The 26,652-nt window shown below is 36.4% G+C and overlaps 1 protein-coding gene across 1 annotated transcript in view; it reads left to right on the forward strand.

The window, feature by feature from the left end:
- LOC150086740 (plexin-B-like) overlaps positions 1-26,652 on the forward strand; it is a 415,555-nt gene that overhangs the window by 239,362 nt on the left and 149,541 nt on the right. The window contains exons 6-7 of the mRNA XM_090372733.1: positions 20,846-20,974; positions 23,689-23,789. Of these exons, the coding sequence (XP_090228859.1) occupies positions 20,846-20,974; positions 23,689-23,789 (230 nt within the window). The remainder of the gene's footprint in view (positions 1-20,845; positions 20,975-23,688; positions 23,790-26,652) is intronic.

The raw sequence follows: 26,652 nt of genomic DNA on the forward strand, positions 1-26,652 counted from the left end.
GACCTCTTCTGTTGATAAGTGAATTACGGGTTGAAAAGTCAACTGAGGTCGTGTAAGTCATGATGTAGTTAAGTGCTCCACTTATGACTAATGACATTATGTTAAACGGAGCAAGAAAGAACGTAAGGAACTAGTTTAGGAGATAACAAGACGGTATTATATGGTGGAACCAAGACAAGACAAGAGAGCACATTCAACAGGGAAAAGTTCGTTTGTAGAATACCTAGAGCAGAAATATTTACATGCTAACGCCAAAGGTAAACCAGTTGTCTTCTGAACCCAGATGGTGCAAAAGGGATTATAAGAGGCCGTACTCTTACACTATTTCATGCTTCTGTATTGATATTGCGCATAATTTTTAACTTTTGGAAATTTATATGCGCGGTGTAGATCAGTATCTTTGCAACTGAAATGAAGAAAACTGTAACGGTTGGAATTTGTTTATTTATATGCGTTTCCGGAAGCGTTTTCTACATCGAAAATACGGTTATTGGAGCATTGCTACTCTAACTTAGGTAAAATATCGTGCGACATGTAAAAGGTTGAGCACCATCTAAGATGCTAATCTTTCTGCACGTCACGTATTTCATTTCCACAATTCATTGGAGATAAACTTTTACGAACAGTTTTCAGGGTTAGAAATGCGTGTTTTTTGTAAATGATATTAACCAGGGCCTCCAAAGAAAGTTCTCAAAGTTTTATGATCATCTGATGATGGAAAGGATGGTTAACAATCGAAACCAGGCGATGATGCTTCAAAAAGATTTGAATCTGTTGCATATATGGTCAGAAGCTAAAGCTTAATGCTTCTAAATGTAAAGTTATGCCTTTGAGGAAGAGAAATCCTGAAGTCACGTATAAGGTAGCGAGGCTAAGAGTGATTCCAGACAAAAAAGACTTAGGTGTTACGATTCAGTCTTACATGAGATTTTTTATGCAGTGTAAACAGGCGGCTAGAAAGGCACATAGTATTCTGTTCATGATTTGCAGGACCTTTGTTATTTATTAGGAAGAAGGAAGAATGTTATTATCCCTCTGCAAAGAGACGATGGTTAGGTCACATTTGGAATATTGTATTCAGGTCTGGAGACCTCACCAACAAAAGATATAGAAATTGTGGAGAGGATTCAAAGAAGAATGACCTGATTATTGATGAATTCAAATTTATGCACATACGAAGAACGGCTCTTAGAAGGTGTGGACTGCAAAGTTTGATAGCTAAACATATAAGGGGAGAGCTGACTGAAGGGTATAAAGAGCTGAAGAGCTGTAAATTGAATGAGGAAGGTATATTTTCAGGTAGGCGAGACAAGAACTTGAAGGCACAAATCTCAGAAATAGCAAAAGACTGGATCTCACAAAGTCCACCTATGAATATTCGGTTACTTTTTTGATATAATGAAGGTGCACTGAAATACACAAAAATGGCATTGAAATAGGACTAATCCCTTGTTATAGTCGCCACACACTCATCCTTTCGTCCTCATGATGCAGAAGGAGACATTATTCGTCCAACCACTATACCTTCCAGCCATCCATTATCCAACTGTGGTGTTCGCAGCACTAGTGCTGTCTGCTCTGATGCTCATTCTCATGGAGAGTACGTCGAATAGGCCTTCTGCAAAGTGCTTTAGACTCTCGCATTGTACCCTGCTGTCAATTGGGTAATGCGACTGTCCTGTTGGTCTGCACGAACTACTGCAGTAGTGTTTCATCCACTTTTGGTTCCAGAGGCTTTGCAAAACCGGGTTGTTTTGCTCCTTCTCTGACACTCCTGGAACACTCGCACAGTGGTAAGTTGGGAACAGACCGTAATACGCACTGTCTCGAAGATGGATATACCTCCTTACCTTGCACCAATGGTCGTGCCTTATCAAAAATCCCTCGTATTGCTGTCTCTTCCGATGATCACTGCATATAACACTACATGCCAGTTCTGCTATATCCAAGCATCAACTGTTGATGGTGTTCACTCGCCCGAGGTGTTTTATTTTTCTTTTTAATTCCCTTAGTGCAGTCCACTTCTTCCGGTGGGCTACGTCTTCCACTGAACTCAGTGGTTACGTCTTGTTCTGTTGTTTTCGAAAGTTCGTATTGAAATTCCTTCGATTACTGATTACCGGGGGAACTTTAAGCTTGTCGTCCTTCTCTGAGTTAACGTTTGCATACTACAGTGGGATCAGATTACTTTTCAATACATATAAGTGTTTATTACTAACACTTTAACACTTTCATCTCATGTGGAAAAGTGAAAGATTACTTTACTGGCATTGATCTGCAGACGTTAAGATGCAGATTGATTTTTAATACACTGACAATCGAAACCTTAGTAACAAACATACAAATGTAAATAAATCAAAAACATTTTTATTAAATTATGACGAACTGTTAGTGGGACAATCTTTGGAACCTGTCTTAATGATTCTCAAAGAGCGGAGAAATTTCAGTATGAAATTGCAGATTTATGTATATGGTTCACGAGCAACTGAAATTGGTACTGCTAAAATCCATGAAAACATACCGTAACAAAAAGTTCTACCTGCGTCCGTAGCAATACATCGACTTCTCATGCCGACAACGAAACCGTTAATAAGTACTGAAGGTATCTGTTCCAATTCTGGGCTAAGGACTGGCGCAAGTTCAGTAGATTTGTGGGAGGGAGGTTTATAACTGCCAACCATCCATTTAGAGTATCTCATCGTCTATTAGATTGAAGTTGGAGATCTGGCTGACTGTTCCGTCCAGTCTATAATCAATTTCTCTCCCTCTCTTATGATATTGGTTCACTAAAAGAGCTCTATATGCATTATCATCCATTAAATCATCATCGAGATTCCAATGTACACTGTATTTTGACTCATCAGTGAAGAGAATCATGGTCCATTGCAGCTGCCAGTCGCCATATTGTCGTCAACAATTTAAGTGGTTTCTTTTGTTTTTAGTAGTTAAAAGAACACAGACAACTGTTGTCGCACATAATTGTTGTTATTGGGTTTTTAAGGAGCATCGACGACTAAGACATGTTGCTCCATGTATATTGTTTGTAAATTGCGTGTGTTGTGAGGTCGATTTTCTGTTTTCTGGACGAAAAACCATGCTACCCTCGCCTGAGACCAATTAACTCAGCCAAGTTGTGAAAAAGACCTCTTGTCATCGACTGGATTCGAACTCAGGTCTTTTCCACCCAGCGTGGGAAGGACGGCGATCCTATCAACTGTGCTGCCCACGAGGGCTCGCACCTAATGATTTCATTTAGCTTTCTAAAAGGGCAAAAGCAGATCTTTGAAGATAGCTTGCGTGTTTTGGAACTGGCTTCACATTCTGCAACTTTAAGTCAAATTTAGCCACCTGGCCACTTCGACCTCATACCTTCCTCTCTATGTTCTCTTGCTCTGTACCTCAAATTATCATCCAAACGGTGTGTTTGTGACATTTCCAAAATAGTGACTATCTTGAAATCGGATAACAAGGTAACAACAAGCTAGTTAGCTGAGTTACATTATTGTAACAGGTTCTGTAAAACTTTGTTTATGGGATCATAATGATTGTTTTGTTTCATAAATGACAGAAATATCACTGCTATTTGTATTTAAAAATATATTAGCATTTTTGTTCCATAACTTTTGAAGACCAGTGTAGACGTCAATACAGAAGAACTGCGGGTGTTTAAGTACCCTAAGAAAGAAAAGCAAACAAAATGATGAAAATTAAATTAAGACAACAAAAACGAGAGTGGCCCAAAAAGCATAGAAAATAAAAGAATACAAGTAGGAAATCGAATAAGATTTACAGTACAATAATTGGAAAAAAAATAGAAACAGAAAAAAAAAAAAAACTCAGGCCAAGTCAGACAAGAAAGGACCTTTTTTTACTGTTTATTGAAACCAGTATTCAAGACAAAAAAATGGGAAATTCAGACGTATTTAGCATTCTCATTGCACTCCTGAAAAGAAAAGAAAAAAAAATGTTCTCGCATCGTGAAGGCACGACTTTTTCTAAGTCATAGATCAGAAATTGCGGCCCGTCTATTAAATGATGTCCACAACTTCAATTCACTTAGCCTGTAAACAGTTTCCATTCATTTTTAACATTATATATTAAAGAAAATATCTCTGAACGAAGACAGGAGCAGATGAAGTAATAATAATAAAAAGAGACATATTTCGCTACCATTAAACCCCTTTTCGTGGTAGTTATAATCGTGGCTTTGCTTAATTTTATTATCCTTATTATTATTAGCAGTGGCAAATTATTCAAAATAGCAAGCTTATATAGCATCAGCCAAAAAAAAAAAAAAACACTTCCCATATCGCCTGTCCTTCCCCTCTAACAGTTTGTCTAATTTCTTCCTTTGATTTATTCAAATTATCCACCTTTACACCAGATGGAATCTTGTTCGAACAATCAACTACCCGCTGGCTGAAGAAATATTTCTGTGCATCTATCCTGCAACCATCCTTCCTCAATGTCAATTTATGCTCACTTCCTCTTACTATTTCTCCTAGGCTGAGAAAGAGTAAGAGGAAGAATTCCATCGGCATTGCGCTTACTCAGTCCATTCAAAAGAATTCCATCGGCATTGCGCTTGCTTACTCAGTCCATTCAGAGCCTTAAGCACCTCAATCAGGTGTTCCGTCACACGTTGCCATTTAGAGAATTGAAGCCTTGCCTAGTAATAGCACCCTTTTGTTCCTCTCATTAATCTAGTTGCTCTTCTCTGCACCCATTCTGACTGTTAATAAGCTTTTTGTACAGCTTTGTAAAGCTCCTTTTCCGGTTAACAAATGAGAAGTTGTGGCTGAGTATTGTGATTTTAAATATGATCGAAACTAGGCATTTCTGCATCCGAGATAATATCCTCCCTTGTCCTCCTCAACTAACTGCAATACATCATATGAACCTCACTATTAAATTCCTAACTCTTGTGTCAGAGGCCGATGCTTCGGTTGGGAGTCTCTTGTCCTGACTCTGATTTTAATGAGGACTGTGCAAATATTTACTTATTTTTTGAACAGCGAGCTCCTATATCTCCTTTATTCTGAATTAGTTTCAGTTTTAAAAAAGTTCGATCTCAGAGACTTCATAGTCCATCAGCCAGAAGTAACAATATGAAAAACTGAAAGCAAATAGGGTTGAGGCTTTGAAACAAGCTTCTCCAAGTATTCTATAAATGGAGAAGTATAAGATGATTGTGGAATGTGATTAATAAGATATTATTTATATACAATCTTCGAAGGATTTTTAGAATTATAGTTGACTCACCGCATGCAAAGATTTCATTTCCTGTCCAAAGCGATTGACCATGACAGTTGACCTCAGTTTGCTAAACTTGTACAGAATTGTCACTCTATTTCTTGTATAAATAAAGAATGAAATAAAGGCGATTGTATATTTTTAAACTTATTTTTATTTTTAAATGAGATACTGCGTAATCAAAAAGGATAATTGCTTGCTATCTTCAATTCTCGTGGGTAGCACAGTTGGTAGAATCGCCTTCCTTACCAAACCGAATGGAAAAGACCTGGGTTCGAGTCCCGTCGATTACGAGAAGAATTTTTATGAGCATTTTTCACAATATGGCTGAGTTAGTCGGTCTCAGGCGAGGTAGCACGGATTTTTCTCACGGAAACTCGAGTTTTTCGTCCAGCAAACAGAAAATCGACTACAGACACACCGAATTTACAGACAGTGTGTATGGAGCAATATGGCCTTAGTCGCTAATGCTCCTAAAACCCAATAACAACAACCCAAGCGAATTTCAGTGATCCAAAATCTCGTGTTTACAACATTCACAGCAGAATTGGATTCAGTCGGTATGACAGTAACGGATTAATATCATAATTCCTCCAAATTACTCAGGCTCTAAGCGAGGAATCGTCCCCTATTGGATGCACCAATTCCAAGCTATAAATTGAGCTCAGATCTCAATCGCACGCCGCTTTAACTTGACCAATAACATCGACGCAACCAATTCTTTTCTAGGTTCAAATTTATAAAAGAACAATTTCTAGAATTGAAACTAATCTCTCGTATAACTGTTTTTCATTTGAAGATTTTATGCTGCTTTAATTAAACGAGTAAGACATTTTTCTGAAAACACTTGTAAATTAATCTTTTAAAAGTACCAATTCATCTGAGATGCCCTTTCTTATATTTTTTCGGAAAACGTGCATGATTATAGAGAGCAAAGTAAACATAGATTATCGTTATTAACATAAAAAAAAAAAATAGAACCTTTAAAATTGTTGACAGGTACAAATTAAAACAAACTACATCAAATAGAAACGTTTGTAAAGAGATAAAATTTGTCACTATTGCCGATAACATATATTTATTGAAAAAAAAAAATAAATAAATGAAAGCCAGAAACGACTATCAAATGACAAAACGTTCAGTTAGAATTCAAAATGTAATTCGAATGTTACAGAAATACAAGTGTTTATAAAAATGATAGAAAAACGATTTTAAATTGTTATCTCTTCCAACCAGATGTGGATGAATATAATCAGGAACACTCCAAAATATCCCTGATAATTAGGCAGAAAAAATTTCTAGTCTAACAAACTACTTTTACTACAGACAGTATGCGAAAATTATATGTACTGTAATAAGAAATCAGAACGTCGTTTTAAAAGCCAAAAAAATTAATATTAATAATTTAAATTATGAGGAAGATTTAAGCGACATATACGTCATTATTTTTATCAGTTTTGCAATGATGATAGAATGAATGTTATTCTAGAGATTACCCAAATAAGAATAAGAAACGAAAGATAATTTTGTTGCTATTGGAAGCCAGCCTGATAGCAGTCTGTGAATAAAACCATAAACAAAAATCAGCAAATTAACATTACTGAAAGCTGCCACTAGAGTTCCCAAAAGTTTAATGATTATTTCTCAAGAAGGAATCAAATAAAATTCACAGTATTCATATTTAAATATGCATGAATTACTTTTTTATGGAATTAATTTCATTCCTAGTGTACAAATTATACGTACAATACGTGGTATTCCATAAGTAAGGAAATTATTTTGAATAATTATTGCTGATTTATATCAGCAGTAATTATTCAAATAATAACTTATACATAATATAATAACTTATTACATATTTATATCAGCTGATATAAATATGTATAAGTTATTTGAAAAATTGTTTATATATATTTTTTAATTGTTTTAGAATAATTTGAGCGTAGGAAAAATACAATGAGCCTTATAATGAAGGAGAGAAATCGAAATTGTAAAGTGACAAGCCAAATATGAAAATGCTGCAGAACTTGCGCTCCTGTTTAAGAAGTATTTTGGATGTATACCACCGAATGACGGTTATAAAGCAAATTGTGATGAAGCTCGATGAAGTGGGAACAGTTGACACTCTACTAAAACCTGGTATACTTTGTATCTCAAAGGCCAGTTTGGAACTATATATTGCTTCGTGTATATTGCGTGTGTTCTGATGTCGTTTTTCTGTTTTCTGGATGAAAAACCCGAATTTTCGCGAGAAAAAACCATACTACCTTCGCCTGAGACCGACTAACTCAGCCACTTTGTGAAAAAGCCCCATAAAAACTCTCCACGTCATCGATGGGATTCGAACTCAGGCCTTTTCAACCTGTTGAGGGGAAGATGGCGATTCTACCAATCGTTCACGAATATTGCAAGAAGGCACGAATGTTGCAAACCCAGATATCGTTTATAATGTTTTGTGGACTGATAAAGTCCTATTTAAACTAAATGTAATTGTTAATTATTATAGCTGTGTTTATTACTCTCTTAATAGCCCCATTTATTCTTTAAAAATGATTTACATGCTCCTGGCTTGACAATTTGGGCTGGAATTTGTACACAAGATGTTCTCGGACCTTTTTTCTTTGAGGAAACCGTGACAGGAGATAGCTACCACAGACACTAAAAGATAAAATCGTACCATTAATGCAATCCAAAATCAATTTTCTGCGTTGCTTTTTTTATGCAGGATAGAGTACCATCTCACTATGCAAAAATTATCTGCAAATTCTTAGACTAAAATTAAAGTATTTAGTAATAAGCACAAGTCTCTGCTGGAGCTTTAGCAGTCAACGGTTAGAGGATTTGAGAAAATTTTTGAGGAATTACGCCTTCTTGTGTGTAAATCTGTGCCAAAAAGTCTAGAGTTTTGTAAACTTTTCTTTTCCCCACAATGACTGTGAGGAAAAGAAACTTTTTCCATCCAGTGTGGGAAGGACAGTGATTATATCAACTATGCTACCCGCGTGGGCCTCATATGCCCTTTCTATTGTGCTAGCATTAATTAAAATATATATTAAAATAATGTTGATATTTGATTATGATTCTTTTTATTTTGAATTTGAAGCTGATGTTCAGCTATCTACTAGTTGCTGTCTACCTTTTAAAAAGAAAATAAGCATTGATAATAAAGCAGAAACTAGTCCAATTTCTTCTCAAGTTAGAAGAGATGGTCATGGACGGACATTGTTCATAAACGATTCCATCAACTTTGTGGGAAGTTCTGTATGGTTATTTCACAAGTTATTCGTGGCTCGTAGAGCAGTAGAGATCGTGCATTTAAATGCCATAGCAAGTGCCTTAATCTTATTATATGAAAAGTGCAAATGTGAAGATTGAGAAAAGCTCAAAACTATATTTTTGGCATCTACCCCGAAACTGGCTAGTTTGTAAATAAATGTAGATGTGCTGAATGTAGAAAAGAATTTTGTATAATAACTGCTATAGTCCTAGGTGCTTTGTTTATAATGAACTGTACTACTCTTCATTTTGCCACTGGAATATCCGAGTCATTGTTACAGTTACATCACTTCATTTCTTAGATTAATGGTGAAGAAGCTACTAAGCATGCTAAACAAGAATTCCACGGTTGTCAAGATAAAGGATTTATATGTGGACATCAAATGAAGTCTTTTCTATTTGATCATCCAACAGCTGTCTACCCTTAGTGTCCATCTATCTACCACCAGAAATGCTATGTTAGAAATTCCATACAAATTCAGTGATATATGTAAATATTATCATTTGTGGAATCGCAGTTTTTCATTTACTTTTAAGTGCAAGATTTTTAAATAATTATATCTGAAATAAAATACATTGAATATTTTATGAATTGTGAGATTTATCGCTTGTCTAAATGGTAAATGAAGCGAGCTCTATACAATCCGATAATGATGCCCTAACGTTGGTAACGTTTCGAACTCAACTGTAGAGTTCGTTTTCAAGTTTGAAATTATACAAAATCAGAGCAAATTCTACCTTCACATTACCGATTTAAAATTTATTTTTTATGTTAAAATATTATATTTAAAAAAAAAAATAAAACGATATATATGCTTAGAATAAAGCATGTGAACAACGCTATCTGTTAGTTCCCTGATTGGGTCGGATAACCGAAGTTTCGGATAATCAACGTCTCTCTGTATTTTTATTTTGGAAACTGCTATTCATTAGAAAGTGGTACACTACCAGGATAACTGGTTAAAAATGCAACATTAGCTTTGAGTGAAACAACTACGGCCATTTTTAAAAAATCTTTTTTTGTAGACTAGAATAGAAATAAAGGTACAGAAATGTTACTCTATTCTGAAAATTTCCATAATATTCACTTCACCTATTCGTGCCTATTTACTTATTTTCTTTTCGTAATTGTTTTAAGTTAAAATGATGAAAGACACACATGCAAAGGAAGTATTAAACCAGAGCAGGTGTGTACATTATGCTGTTTCCAAAAAATAAACATAAAATAGTTAACGATAAAAGCACACAAATGAAATCCAGACAAGAAAAACACAAAAAAAGTAGTGGCAGTTAAATTGCCAATGTTAGAATTGGTTCATTTAAGGAGAAATCGTACCTCTTTCTCTCTCTGAACTTTTTTCAGTGTTTTTTTTTTTTTTTCTTCTTTGTTGTTGCTATATTTCGAATTCCATTAATATTATATAAAGATACGAGGGTTACTCAAAAAAGTTATCTACCTCAGTAATAAATAAACAGCACAACTTATTTTTTTTATTAATATATATCGCTTTAATTTAGGCACATGTCTTTCATTTTGAGGGCGAAGAGGAAATACCCGAAAAAGAAGACTTTGTTCTGGTCTCTGAAAAAAAAACATTTATAGTTCCCTCGATATCATCATCACTCGAAAACAAAAACCACCCATGTGTTTCTTCTGATTTATCAAGAGGATATAATCACTGGGATCAGGGTGTGGACTTTAGGGTGGGTGGACTAAAATCCACAATCTCTCAAAACAGAATTGTTTCATGGACTTATGTACAGGAGTATTGCCATGAAGAAGCAAGACACATCGTGCCAATTTCTCCTCTTCTTTTGGCCTTTATTGTGGCTCTTATATTTTTTGAGAACAGCACCATAGGCATCTCCAGTGCTTGTTTTCTTACGTGAAATGTAGTCCGTCAGAAGAATTCCTTCCATATCCTAAAAAATTGTGGCCATAATCTTACAGAGGAGGGTTGAGTCCTAAATTTTTTGGGGGCGGTAGTGACCCATGATGTTTCCATTGCGTGGACTCTTGTTTTGTTTCCAGATCAACGTTGATGTTGGGGTTTTAGGCACATTAGCAAATTAGGCCATATTGTGTCTTGTACGGTACATGTTTCTGTAAATTGCCTGTATTTTGTGGGCGATTTTTTGTTTGCTGGACGAAAAACCAGAGTTTCTGGGAGCGAACATGCTACTCTCACCTGAGAGCGACTAACTCAACCACATTGTGAAAAAGACTCATAACAATTCATCATAGTATTGACGGGATTCGACCTAAGGTCTTTTCCACCCGGTGTCGGAAGGACGGTGATTATACCAACTGGAATGTTTCCGGATACCAGTAATGAACCCACGTTTCACACTACTTACGATTCTTGAAAGAAATTCATGTGCATAATACAGATCTTCGTAGAACTTCGTTCGACGGAACGAAAGGAATGATTCGAAATTTTGAATATTGTATGATGCGATTGGCTTTTACATTGATCAGACAACCAGTTGCTATGAAAATAAACTTTACTACCCCGTGCACAGTCTCACTGTTCAAGTAAAAACAAAGTAGCCCGTTTGCTTAAAATGTATTTTGGAATTTATGTTTTATAAGATTATAGGACAAAAAAAAATTCAGATTTTGTAGAGCTGGAGAAATTTCAAACAAAAGCTATTTGCGAAACAGGAGAATGCTGCCATCCTGGAATATTCCAAAACCCCTTCCAGGACAACAACAACAAATAGTTTATCGATCCAAATAAAATTGTTTTGGTTATGAAGACGAAAATGCACTACATCTGTCCAAAGGATTGCTCTATGACTAGCCATCTGCCTCTATTTATAAGAATTGTGAAGCGAAGTTGCTGTTTAAAACCTGTCTGTTGATGCAGTTCTTGCACATGGGATTCTGCAAGGTTGTAAGAATTAGTTCCAGTGACTCCAGCAATACCTTCGGCGCTTTTCACTCGGAAACTGGAGTAATCCTTAAAGGATTCTTCAATCGAGAATCGTAGTCAACTGATCTCAGACAGAAGAAATAGGATTTTTCTCCGTGAGTTATTCCGAGTTTTTCAGTCAACACAATATGCAAATCGATCTGTGAATATACATACATAACGCACACGATAAAGATTACATACCGACCATAAGAATTTTTCGCACTACGAAAGTTGTCGATGTGCCACGTAACTCCCAAAACAGCCAAAGAGCGTTCCGTTCTCTCAGGTATGGGAAGTATATCGTCGGAATGGAATCGAACCCATGCAGATTCGATTTCTTCCTCGGTATTCTCATCGTCAAAGGAAATTGAACTCATGTGATTCGATTTACGTCGCCGACCGAACGTAAGAAATATCCCCTTTTAGGATAGAATGTACTTTAATTTGTCTTCTTCACGTCGTGAAGGAGTTATTCGGTCTGTGGCGAGGATTGAGAAGATTCGAGCTTTTTCATCCCTCAACAAGCAAATGGAACCATTTGGTTTAGAACAAACGCCGAGACAATTAAAGCCATGAGGCTTCAGTATACGGTGTCTGTAAATTGTGTATTGTCTGGGGATTTGTCCGCTTTGAGAGAGATGAAAAACCTGAGTTCCCGGGAGAAAGAAATTGCGCAGTCTCTCTCTCTAGACTAATAAACTCAGCCATGGGATGATAATTTTATTAGGATATTTAATCCATTTTTCTGCAATCTCATGAGTGCTCTTGTTGTTTTGTTTTTACAGGGCAGTGCAACTGTCCGCTCATCTCATTTGTACAGTGGCTCAATGATTGCACAAGGTATTTAGTAAACAAATTGTACACTAATTTCCTACAGGTATTAATATCCTTGTATCTTACAATGCCCTCTAGTTTCTCACATTTGAACTTTTTCTGTACTTAGTTATTAAAAATACTTCCGGGGAGAATCTAAGAACTGTAACCGTTCTCAAATATACTTTAATCAGAATAATACTCAGGATTTTAAGAAGAAACCTAACATCTGTAGTCAAAAATTGCCCTTTAAATTTTCGTTGCAGATTTTACAAAATCCTTAAAAGTCTAATAATTTTTACGACTCCAGGCATATTTGCCCATTCCTGCGACGTTGGGGCCAATGGAGTACCTTGCATATGTGAGTATCAAAATTGTAGGGGGGGGGGGAACTGTTTTGAAAAGAAATTCTCATGTCACACATTGGTATGTGCGAATTCATTCCGATGCGTAACTTTAAGCTATTCCTGCCATCTATGAGTCACTGCAAGAAATACAATGGCTATCTATTACCTTAATTATGTACCTAATTGCGGTATTTATTGTACACGTACGTGGATTCCAGAAAAAAGCAGGGGAGCAGAATATCAGAAATGGAATTGCAAAATGCCAAGAGGAGGGAGAAAGGGGCTGCAAAATGGTCTCTTGGATAGGATTCTCAAATGACAGTCGGTCAACGCTATGTGAGTCATCATATTATAGTATCATGTGTAACATAAACTTTTGATTATTAAACTGAGACAGTGACTGAACATTGATTAATGTGTTCCTGTCTCTTATTTTTAGCACGTGATTTTAATCATTCTTCTTTCTGTTTCATAGTGACGCATGCTTGGAACATGCAAACGAAGTTGCACTCTGACTTCTGCCTTTTTTTTTTATTGTGGGGATAGCTTGCATGCTGGCTTTTGAGTTCCTTACCCTCTGCTATCCCAAATTACCAATTTTCACAAGTCATTTGATTATAATAACCCCTCCCCAACCGTTGTTATGATAACCTTCCATCTGATAACTCCACAATTTGAATTATTCTGGTTTGTTTTTTTATCAAACATGAATGATAATGATTTCGCTATCTCATTTTATTTAAATTAGCTTATTACTATTTCAAATGTCTTTTGTGATTACCTTAATATTTCATTTGTGAATATCTTAAATTTAATATTTCTTCCGAATTTGGAAAACGCTACACTGCAATTTTGTTTATTATGGAACCTCCATCTTAAGAAAAAAGGGCCATCATGCCAGTTCCCAGTGATATGTAGACTAAAGTGACCAGATGTCCCAAACTGTCCCGGATTGGACATGTAGCCTCCATAATAGCGAATAATGAAGAAATACTAAGGAAAATTCACTCCTCGGAAAAATATATTTAATTATAGGCTATACTGTATTTGTTTTTTGATACGAAAACATCTATAGCTGGAATATAATGGAAGTTCAGCAATGACGTCACCCTATCCACGTGACTGGTGAGAAATGTGATGTGAAATATCGAAATTAAAGCGATAGCATACGGGACCACGGTAGCCTTGTGGTAATGTTGCCGGCTTGCTGAATAGCTGATCGAGGTTCGATTCCAGCACTACTTATGGGAATTTTCCCAGGGGCATTCAGCATTGAGTTTGGCGGTCTCAAACCGTGGTCGTGAGGTTTTTCACCGGGATTGACTCCGGTTTTCCCCTCACAACAGACAAACCGCCTTTCGCGACGAGGGGTACACGAAAATTTGATAGGGATAGGGCCGCGCGTAGACTAAACTCCGCAGCGTTTTCGCTGCGGACTTTCCTCTTGAGGGAAGGGGGTTAGTGGGGCAGCCGCGCCACCATCATATGGGGGTCATATGGTGGGTGGGTGGGTTGTGCGCAGTCTATTTAACAGTTCTGCATTCATTTAAAAGAATGCTCTGAGGGATTTCAGCTAAAGTTAAAATGCAAAGAATTATGTTCAATAAAAATCAATTGTTCTAATGAACTTATAATTACAGACAGTTTTTATATTCTGCAAAATATAAGTTAAAACAATATAAGAAAAAACAAAAAAGCACATAAATAGCGCTTTTTTTTTTTTTGTAATGAACTTATATAAATAATTGCTGGAATCTTTCTTTTAGGTATGAATCCTTTTCCAAAATTTGGATACAGTATAGCATGTTCACAGCGGAGATCTCGTGACGCGTGTCGACCCCTAGCGGTCGATGTTTGCTGATACTTGTCCCCTTAATGGAATTTAGCATGCTGCAAACATAAAAATATTACATTACTCCCAGCCATCCTTATTCTTTGTCTTTGGTCCTGTCATGCGTTTTTCTCGTTAATGTTTTGCATTAGTTATTTCCACTCAGAATGAATCTTTCATTCTTTTTCGAGAACTGGAATTTTGAGGACCACTACACTGTTAGATTAGGATAAATATCCCATTATTCGTTGGCTCCGATGCAATAAAGAAAAAAAAAAACGAAAGAGAATTTAAAGTAAGTTGGTTGAGTAATTCTGATCGTTTTGGCAGTCCGCAATCAAAACTGAACACCAAATGATAACCCACTATCAGCGAAATATATGATGGCATCCTGGTAACCAATAACGTCACAGCAATGGACTAGCACCATTATATTCACGAAGTTACTTTGCAGCTTAAGACAGGTTTGATCCATGGGAGAACCGAATGAAACCTTCCAGATTTACGAATGCTACGAGGGGAATTTAAAATTTTTGTGGCCTTGAGTATGAAGGGTTTATTTGACGAGTTTGGTAACACGTTACTTTTCAACGTAGTTCTCTTTGGAGACAATACACTTTTACGACGGATGCTGCAATGCGTTGATTCCAGCTACAAAGAAAGTTTTCGCTTGTGCCTACAGGAATGCATCCACTACAGCAGTGACGTCACTGTCGGCGGAAAAACGTATATTTTCCCACCAGATATTTTTTTCAAATTAGGAGATAGGTGAAAGTTCGATGGTGCGAGATCTGGTGAATTGGGGGATGGACCAAGATTTCTTAGCCACACTCATGCAGTGCAGCTAAGGCAATGACACTTCCTTTGCTGAGTTTTCTTCGGTTTTTGTCTTTGATATGTTTACACAAACGCCTCACAAAGTCTGCGTAATATTCCCCTGTGACTTTCTGAAGGTGATCCACCAGCAACATTCCATCAGTGTCACCAACAGAAAGAATCGACTTCGCTTTCTTTGGAGGGGGGGGGGAGAACAGTTGTGTTTCCCTGTCTGGACTGCTCCTTTACCTATGGCTGAAAGTCATGGACCCATATCTCATCCGTAATCACAAACCTTGCAGATAAATTTGCCGGATCTGATTGAAAACGATGCAAATGGTCACTTCACTTGACGACTCTTTTGCGTTTTTGATCTGCTCTCAGCAACTTTGGGACCCATTGCGCTGACACTTTTTCATAGCGAGAACCTCAATTATTATACGCTCTACACATTCAGATGAGGTGCCGAAGAAGACGCTGGCAATGTACCGAACTATCACTCGTCGATCGCTCATCACCAGATCATGCACACTGTCAAAAATTTCTGGAGTAATGGATGTTGCAGCTCTTTCACAGTGTGGGTTATCTTCCAGGCGCTCTCCTAAATATTGAATGACTGCACTACACAGTGACTGATTTTGTCCGTCTGTGCTCATTCACACAACATTTTTGAAATTCAGGACCTGTAATTAAAAATAAAAAAGACGCTACTGAAACTGAATTGAACTTCTTAAGTTACTATTTGAAGTGTTATACATTAAGCACAGAAATCTTGAACAATGTACTACTAGCCTTTCATACTCAGGCCACAAACTTTTCAAACGTCACTAATATATGTGGGGCAACTGCAAAATAACTGTGGCTCTATAATGAATGGCAAAAAAATTGGACCTGCCAGCGAAACTACAGGAGTCATGATGTGGTACTGCAATGGAGTCACGAAATAAACTCGAATGATCTAGGTTGTTCTTTGCGATGTGATTGTCGTTCTTCCACTGATTTAGCAACACAGTCCCAGAACATAAGTCTGATCCAACGAGTGGAAGGCGCTCATGCAATTTTACACTGGGAATAATACTATCATAAGACCGTAAATAACAGTTTAAACACATCAAAGACAAACAACAAGCAAAAGTCTTTCTTTTTTTTTTTTTTTTTTTTTTTCACCTGGACAAAACGCCTGTTGTTGTTGTTATTTGGTTTTTAGGAGCATAAGCAACTAAGGCCATATTGCTCCGGGGATATACGGTGGCCATTCCCTGACCTTTCCGCATCCTCCGTATTTGGTGGTCACGGGCTCGAACCCCGGTCTAATCAAGAAGCGTGTGCTACGCACTGCTGCTGCTGGCTACGAAGGCGCCTCAAATCGCCTGCTGACAAGTGTTATTGTTTCAGCTGCACTGCATGAGTGTGGCTAAGAACAGTGAGAGTTGATCAATGCGCAGACTATAGAACGCAAGTTTGGAGTTAAAACTTCTGAAAATGCAATTGTTCTTGATCCGACTTATGGTCGAATTATCTGGCCAAAGAATAGTAGCAGTCGATTTACAAGAATTCTTCTTTCTGGGATTATTAAAGGGCGTTAGTAAACATATCTCTTGAAATCCTCCTAATTATTCACCAATCCTTTTCAGCACTAACAATTAGTGATAAAGGGTTTATCAATCATACCATTTGTCATTTCGGGTTAGGAATCTTTCCAGATGATTTCAAAATTTACACCGAAAGCAGGCCCGGAATCAAGGTATTTCTGCGCCGGGTAGAAAGATTTTTCGGCGCCCCTTTATTAAGGATATATATATATTCATAATTTTTAAACTTGGCTCCCCTGGCAAGGACCCTGTCAGCTTGTACCTTAATCCGGCACTGACCGAAAGCAGTATTCCTTTTGATTATTTACTTGCCCGTTTCGGGGCTATCAAAGAGTTTATCAAAAGGGTTTATCAGTATCCTATCAACAATGAATTGACGTCTCTTTAAGTAACTCATTATTATTATTATTCATATGGTACAAGGAAGCCTGAGGCTTATGCTGCACCAGCCAAAAAAAAAAAAAAAAAAAAAAATTCTAAATTGTCCTGAGAAAGAGAGAGAGAACAAGAGTCAGAACTAGAAGGGAATCACCAAGAAAGAGAAAAATGATGGAACCCCAGCTCAGAACCCTGGGTGTGCCAAGCCCATACTCACCAGATGTGAGCCCCTGGGGTAGTTTGTTATATAAAGTTTAATTTTTAATACATATAATTTATAATTGTGTAATGTGTATAATTAGAACTGTGAGCATTGGAGTATCTAGAGTCCGGGAGGAATAAACCTCCTATAAAATTAAATTTTTTTTTTTTTTTTAACTACGTATTTACAATACAGTACGGAATGTCAATTAAACGACGCCAGGGTTGTTGAGGCTTGAGAGTTGTCTGCTCTTCTAATTATCGACGTTGGAATTTCTCAAAAAAATTTTTTGACAGAGTATGAAATCGTAAAAATTAAAACAAAAGTGGAAAAAATTTAACAGCAAGATGGAACCTTAAAAATGGGATTCTATTAATACATTAATATGTGAATTTACCTCTGAGAGTATGAGCGGGAGAGTATTGACTTATAAGAATGGTATCATTTACTAAATAAAGTTTTTTTTTTTTTTTTTTATATTCTCGTTATTTTGTGACCTCTGACATTACGTAGTCGTGGGGAATATAAATAGAAAATTTATTATTTCTGAACAACTAAGGACATATAAAAATATTAAGGTAATCTTTACAAGTGATACCCTTCCGGTTGGGTTTCGAGAAGGCATGACATCACTGCATGTGCCTGACCGCTATGGTTAGTCTTAGGGTATTTATTATTATTATTATTATTATTATTATTATTATTAGCCCTAGGGTGCAAGGAAGCCTGAGGCTTATGCAGCACCAGCCAAACAAATTTTCTGAGTTACCCTGTGTGTGTATGTGAGAGAGAGAGAGAGAGAAGTAAAAGGAAATCACCAAGAAAGAGAAGAATGATGATATCCAGCTGAGGACCCTGGGTGTGCCAAGCCCATACTCACCAGATGTGAGCCCCCTGGGGTTATGATCACATCTGGTTCAAACAGTTTGCATATATTTCGTTATGTGTTTGATAAATATAAAAAAATATGCTTAATAAATATAAGTATATAAATTTATTATTATGTTATCATATTTTATTTATATTGTGTTTTAGCTAATTTTTCCTTTTTGACATTTTCATCATTCTTCAACTGGCAGTTTTACCACTACATCACTAGTAGACATTTCTGTTTGCTTTTACAAGTATAAAACACCTGCCTTCACCAACTCCTTCTTCTTGTCTGTACAAACCAACACAACTCTCGCTGGATGGATATACAAAAAAGTTTATATTTGATTCTTTTAGAAAGATTTGTCAAGCCATTCCAAATTTCATCAAAATCAGACAAAAAAAAAAAAATCAAAATATTTAATGGCACCAAAGCTTGTCAGTCATTATCCGTAATTTTTATTTTGTCTCTAGAATTTGTGTGTTCATTGCATGTTCAGCAGATTGAAAATCCTGGTATAATTACGTGGAAGAGAACCCTATTCTTTCCAACCGAGATTTGCTAACTACAGCCTTGATAGAAGAGAGCTTTAGAAATTCCTTCAATTGTTGAAGTGAATCAAGCCCAAACTTCTCCAAATGAGTGGCTGTCGTTGTTGCTGTAGGGTTTTAGGGGCATCAGCAACTAAGGTCATATTGCTGCATGTATACTGTGTAAATTGTGTGTGTTCTGTGGTTGATTTTCTGTTTGCTGGACGAAAAATCTGAGTTTCTGGGACAAAAAACCATGCTACCCTTGCCTGAGATCAACTGACTCAACCACGTTGTGAAAAAGGCCCTTAAAAATTCCTCACATCATCAGTGAGACTAGAACTCAGGGCTTTTCTGCCCATTGTAGCGAGGGCAGCAATCCTACCAACTGTGCTATCCACAAGGACCCAAATGAGTGGCAGATGGCAATGTATCACGGGGACTAAGCTGCCCCAGAGGACCCTTAAAATTGGATAGAAAAAAATCTGGAAATTATTATTATATATATTTTTTCCATATATGTATCACATAAGTTATCCACATATGTACTGTAGCCCAACAAGAACCAAAATATATAAAATGCCGAAGGTCATATTCTGCACAAATTATGCATGTTTCACAATGGAATTTAATTTTTGTATAAAAAGTTAAATTCTGTATTAATAAATTTTTTTGTCTAATAACTGAATACAAAAATCCAATAATTATTACATAACACTGATAACATTCTTATTATGTGGTTAAAATAATATTAAATACTGAGGAAAAGATAAAGCAATTTACAAAAATCAAACATTATTAAAAACGGAAAATTTTAAAAGGCAATGTGAAATTATATTTTGTTTGACATGCTATTTTTAATCTTGGTGGAAGCATAACACTTCGGAATGCCTACTTGGCCATGGGCCACATAATGTGAAGGAAAATGGGCCAGGTTAGACACCCTTGCTGTAGCTAAAGTGCTGAACATTGTTTGTGGCAGTTGCTGTTATTTGGTTTTTAGGAGCATTAGCAACTAAGGCTATATTGCTCTGGGGATATGCGGTGTTCATTCCCTGACCTTTCCGCATCCTCCATATTTGGTGGCTCACGGGCTTAACCCCAGTCTAATCAAGAAGTGTGTGCTACGCACTGCTACTCCTGCCCACCTGTGTGGCAGTTGTAGTAGGGCTTTTGGCACATCAGCAACTTAGGCCGTATTGTAACGTATGTAGTATGACAGTAAATTGCATGTGTTTTGTGGTCGATTTGCTGTTTGCTGGATGAAAATAACGAGTTTCTGGGAGCAAAAACTATGCTGCTTTTGCCTGAGACTGACTAACTTGGCCACAATGTGAAAAAGGCCTATAAAAATTCCTTACATCATCGATGGGATTCAAACTCGGGTCTTTTCCACCTAGTGTAGGGAGGACGGTGATTATACCAAATATGCTACCCAAGAGGGCATTTGTAGTAGATGGGTGGAATGAATGGGCAATGTGGTGGATGCACAGAAAAGAGAAATTCTTGGTTTAAGTATTGTATATATTAAAATGGTTGCTTTTTAAAGAGCTCAATTTTGTTATCATTTACTAAACATATAAATAATGAAATATTGTTTTAGTCTATTAATCAGAAGATTAGTGAAATGAAATAGGATTTTTATTTCAATTATTATTAACATCCAGAGGAAATATTACCTAAATTTGAGTGACTACCACATTATTGAGATATGGACAGTGGAATTAAAACCACTGTTTATATATTATTAGTTTATTAATTAGTAATTAATTTTAAAATGGTAATTAGTTATTCATCTCTATTATTCACACATTAAAAACAAAGATTTTTAAACTTCATACATGCTGTAAGTTGTATTAATTATTTTAATGGCAAGAGTTCCATCTATTTGCAAAATGTAAGTAGATGCAGGTTCTAACACAACGACACTTAATACCATATTAATTGCTAGTTCTATATTCAGATGTATATTTTAATATTATTACCATAATTACTGATAATAATTTTAATAATTACAGCTATTGATAACAAAGAATATGGAGGCTGAAGAATTTGAAGAAATTGAAATCGATTCAGGAAATCCTATTCTTGCTGATCTGTTTGTTGATCCTTCTCAGCAATATATATATGCAGCATCTCTTTACAAGGTATGAGTAATCATTTAAAATATCTGAATATTTTTTTTCTCTATCAGAAATTTAAAATATATCTTGCAAAGAAATTCTGCAGTTTTCACGTATGACTGTATCCCAGGTATATCAAGACTGTGATCTTATGGTTGGAAACAGCTCATTGATGCGATTGGCTAATAGAGACTGACAAAACTAGTGCAGAGTAACAGAAAGGCTAGTCAGTCAAATAACAATCCAATACAACGCTGATAACTAGACATTTCAGAACGCACAACTCATTGTACCTTGTCGTGGACAGGGTATTGTAACTGATGACCGAAGTGTATTCCACTCCTCTTAGGCAAAAAATAAGAAAGTATGGTTTCAGTGCCTCAGTAACACCAATACCGGGGAGTGGATGATTGGAATACCTTACCTGAATACCTTATAACAAATCTCATTTCCTGCTGTTCCATACTGATGGGAGGAGCAAAATTATGGTGGTAATGGTGTGGGGAATGTTTTCATGCTGCACATTGAGCCCCCTTGATATCTGGAGAGCAACATTTGGATGCCATAGGTTATCTGTTGGTTGTTATAGTGTTTTAGGTGTATTAGTGCCTCAGACCATATTGTGCCATATATAATGTCTCTAAATGGTATGTGGTTGATATGCTAGATGAAAAACATGCATTTTTGGGAGAAAAAACCATGCTACCCTCACCTGAGACTGACTTACTCAGCCACATTGTGAAAAGGCTTAGAGAAATTCCTTGTGCCATTGATGGGATTCAAACTCAGGTATTTTCCACCTCCCCCCATAGGTTATCTGGAAATTGCTTCCAACCAGTCATCCCTTCATGGCTGCAATATATCCATCTGCAATCCAGTTATTCCAACAGGATAATGCCATATCATAAGTTCATAATTGAATAGAACTAGTTTCAGGAACATGAAAATTAATTCAGCCTACTGGGTGGCATCTCTAGTCACCAGATCTCAGTACAGCTGAGCAATTGTGGGACATGGTAGAATGAGCTCTTCAGAGCAGAGATTTGTAATTTAGTTTTTTTAGTATTGGTGGCATGCTTTCAACACCTTTTTGAATCCATGCCACAAAGAATCCAGGATGTTCTAATTGTTAGTGCTTGTAACATGAATGAATTCATGATAAGTATATGTAAGAATTTTTAAAAAGGTATGATTTATTATATGTTTTAGTGAGAAATATTTGGTACTTCTTGGTATTGTATGTGCCAAAATCTGCAGTGTAGTCTTCCAGTGATATACTGCACCATACTGCCCCTGAAGTCAGGTAATCAAGATTTGTATTCAGTAGAGCCAATATGACCAGCTTGATAGGTTATGATCATTTATTAAAAAAAGTTTATATTTTTATTCAATTACACTGAAATAAAACAGCTGCTAGTATTTGCAGGAGTATTTGTAATTGAGTTTCTTTAGTATTGGTAAACATTTGGCAGATTTTTCTCTTTCTTTGAGTGGACATGCAAGTTACCTGTCGAGGGAGAATATTTAAAGCTGTTGATGGTTAAAAAAAGAGCCAAAGGTAATGATTTGACTCATAATTCTCTTAATAATGCAAATATGCAGCCAGTACTGCCTGTCTACATACAGACAGTACCACTTTTCAATGTCCCAAAAGGGTAAAAAAAACTCTGAAATTGTGTTTAAAATTTCTGTTCCAAAGTTTCTGATAATTCCATCAGGTCACAGTTGTTGCTCAAAAATGTGGTGTGGCATGGTGTAATGGTTCATAAACAATACACTCAAATTGAGGGCATTAGCATTAGAAGAGGCATATGATGCAAGAGAGGAAGATTATACGGCGTCAGGCAAAAAAACCCTTCCCATTTCACTCATCCATTTGCCCCAAACGTTTGTCTAGTTCTGCCTTGAACTTATTTAAGCTGTCAACTTCTACAATGGCAGATGGAAGTTTGTTCCAGCAATCAACCACCTGCTGACTGAAGGCAAACTTCTGCACATCTATTCTACAACTGTCTTTCCTCAATTTGAATTGATGTCCCCTCAGGCAATTAATCTGGGCAAGAGGAAGAATCCCATCAGCATTGAGCATGCTCAAACCATTCAAGGCCTTATACACCTCAATCAAATAACCTCATAGGTGCCTAGTCTCCATACACTGTAATTTGCAAAACCTTTCTTTGTAAGGCAACCCCTTGTTCCATTCACTAATCTGGTTGCCCAGCTTTGCTTCCTTATTTTCTTATTTCTAATAAGAAAAAAAAATAATAAAAAAATCCAATATGCTCAAAGATGTCCTAAAAATATTATATTACTATGTAAAGAAACAGAATAATAACTATGCTTTGCACAAAAAGCATAGTTATGATTTTGCCATTTCCTATCATTATTAGGAAAGGAAACAAATAAGGAAATTTCAAACAAAACCAGTTACTTCTTTCTTCTTACCATCACTACCATCTCAGATAGGTGGCGAGAAGTGGATTCATCAAATCTTCCTCCTAATTGTACTAATTGATGAGATGAATATATGTGTGTGTGTATATATATATATATAGAGTCATATATAAATTAGTAATTTTTGGATATTTCTATTTCTGTATACCATAACACTAACTTCTACAAGATCACATGTACAAAATATGATAGATATGTCTATAAAAATTGATAAATATTTCTATTATTTGTCATCATTATTATGATTATTATGGTCTCGGATTGATATATTATTTATTTCTCAGGTAGCTAAAGCTAGGATAGAAGCGTGTTATCAATATGGCAGCTGTGATATGTGTCTTCAAGTGAGAAATCCATATTGTGGTTGGTGTTCTTTAGAAAAAAGGTATTTATCTCTTACTTTTTACTTTAGATTAGAAAAGATATTGCTTTAAATATTACTACAAAGTGTGTTCAATAATGTAACTCTTACTACAGACACAGAAGTGATGGTATGTGGAAGTTATTTTTAAATGGTATTGAATTTAGATTTTGCCACTGAGGAGGATTAACTTGCTTCGGGAAGAAAAATGTCTTAGCAGTATTTTTTTGATATGTAAATTTAAGTGAAAGTATTAATTATGGTTGGATCAACCTTCACCCAGTATTTACTGTACATTCAACACTTTTTAATACCTGTTCATGAATAGGATTGCAGTATAGAAATTTGCTGCATGAAGAAAAGAAATGAAATGCTGCCTAAGACAAATAAATACTACTAAAAATGACTAATCGTCATATCACCCTGTTCCATATCTGTGCATAATAAGTAGCATGCCATTATTAAGCAATATGTTATGTTACAACTGGAATTTTTATGATAAAAGTATTTTAGTATTACTGTTAGCCATATGGTCCAAGGGAGCCTGAGGTCTTTGTTGCACCAACCAAAAAATTAATTAATTAATTAAAAAATAATAATCAACTAAAATACCAATTTCACTCTCTCCTCATGCTAAATGATTTTGTAAAAACTGAGAACAAAGTGGAGGAGAAATTGTTGAAGTTAAACATAAGAAAGGCACCTGGGGTGGATGAGATCTCTCCAGTTATATTAAAGGAGGCAGCAAAGGAAGTAAGCAAACCCTTAGCCATAATTATTAGAGCTTCCTTGGATTCAGTGGAGGTCCCCATGGACTGGAGATGTGCAAATGTGTCCCCAATTCACAAAGGAGGATCAAAGGGTGAAACGAGTAATTACAGACCTGTTAGTTCTGTAATTCCATTATTTTCCCCAAAACTTCTGTTATGGGGAAAATAATGGAAGCACTGGTTAAAGAAGCACTGCAGGATCATCAAGACAAGACTGCAGTTATAGTTCAGACACAACATAGGTTTGTTAAGGGGAAGTCTTGTCTGACCAATTTGATTGGATACTCTAATGTGATCACAAAGGAACTAGATGCAAAGAATAATTTTGATATCATATATCTTGGATCTTAGGAAGGCTTTTGATACTGCTGCACAAATTGGAGCAGTATGGCATTAAGGGAAAGTTGCTACTATGGATAAAGGGATGGTTGAGTGGGAGAAGACAGAGAGTGGCAATCAGTGGACATTGCTCTTCATGGACTAATGGTATTAGTGGAGTTCCCTCATTGTTCAGTCTTGGGCTCATTCTTGTTTTCTGTATTTATCAATGATATTGAAGAAGGTATATCAGGGTTAATGTCCAAATTTGCAGACAATACAAAGGTTGGCAGGGTTGTTAATGACAGTACCCTACTGCAACAGGATCTAGAAAATCTGAGAAGATGGGCTGAGGGGTGGCTTTTTTTTTTTTTTTTTTTTTGTTAGTTCTTGGCGCATCGGCTTCTGTGGCCATAATGCACCTCCCAAGGTTTTTGCAGTACTTTGATCCAAGCCCGAGGCGGGATTCGAACCCGCAACCTTTGGGTTGCCAGGCAGGCACTTTACCCACCCGGCTAGCCCGGTCGGTCTGAGGGGTGGCAACTGAAGTTTAATGTTGATAAATGTGAAGTACTGTATATGGGTAGCAGTAACCCCAGAGTACATACCAACTGTGTGGTACTCTACACTCAGTGTAGTGGAGAATGAAAAAGACCTTGGGTAATTGTTCAGTCAGAAATGAAGTTTTCTGAGCAATGCAGACAGATGGTAATAGTAGCTCATAGTTTCTTGTCAATGATATACAGGAATTTTACTAGCAGAGATAAGGAGGTGATTACTCCCTTGTATAAGACAATGATCAGCCCACATCTTGAGTACTGCATACAGGTCTGTAGGCCTCATCTTCGGAAGGATGTAGAGCTGCTGGAATGAGTACAGAGAAGGACAACAAAATTGGTGAAGTTGAACATAAGAAAGCCACCTGGGGGTGGATGGGAGGGTTACTGTTACCAAGAAAGGCTTAAGTTCTGCAAATAGTGACATCTGGAGACTAGGCACCTGTGAGGTGATCTGGTTGAGGTGTATAAGGCCTTGAATGGTTTGTGCAAGCTCAATACTGATGTAATTTTTCCTCTTTCTCAGATTACTCACTTGAGGGGGATATAAATTCAAATTGAAGAGAGGCATTTGTAGAATAGATGTGAAGAGATTTGCCTTTAGCCAGCGGGTGGTTGATTGTTGGAAGAAACTTCCATCAGTCATAATAGAGGTCGACAACTTAAATAAGTTGAAGGCAGAATTATACAAACATTTGGAGTGAATGGATGAGTGAAAAGGGAAGTTTATTTCTTTTTTTTTTAGCTTATCCTATATAAGCTTGCTTGCTTGCATCATATGCCTCTACTAATGCTAATGTACAGAAATGTTATATTTATTTAAACAATAGAAAGGAGAAAATTTAACAATGTATGACATATGTACATAAATACTATAAGTGTTTAACTTATTGTTAGTCTAAAGAAGATATTGCACAGGAGCTTAACATTCTGGAAGATGGTGAGACTTTTAGCTGATGGAAGAGACTAAAAAGGCAGTTTAGGGCTGAAAGCCTCAAACTACAGGAAACTTACTAGATGAACAAGTTAGTGCTAAGGATCATTTTAGTTCATAGTAAATCACCAGAGTAGGTGAAATAGGTATCACTAGGGTGATACCTATTACACCCACCCACCAATGAGAGGCCAACAAGCTTTGAAAGGAGAAAAATTGGCAATGTATGCAATACACCCATAAATACTATAAGTGTTTAACTTACTATTATTCATATTAATCTAAAGAAGATGTTGAATATGCAGTTT

Source organism: Mastigoproctus giganteus, chromosome 4 (assembly GCF_048544385.1).
Source record: "Mastigoproctus giganteus isolate SK-2022 chromosome 4, ASM4854438v1, whole genome shotgun sequence".
NCBI classification, from domain to species: domain Eukaryota; kingdom Metazoa; phylum Arthropoda; class Arachnida; order Uropygi; family Thelyphonidae; genus Mastigoproctus; species Mastigoproctus giganteus.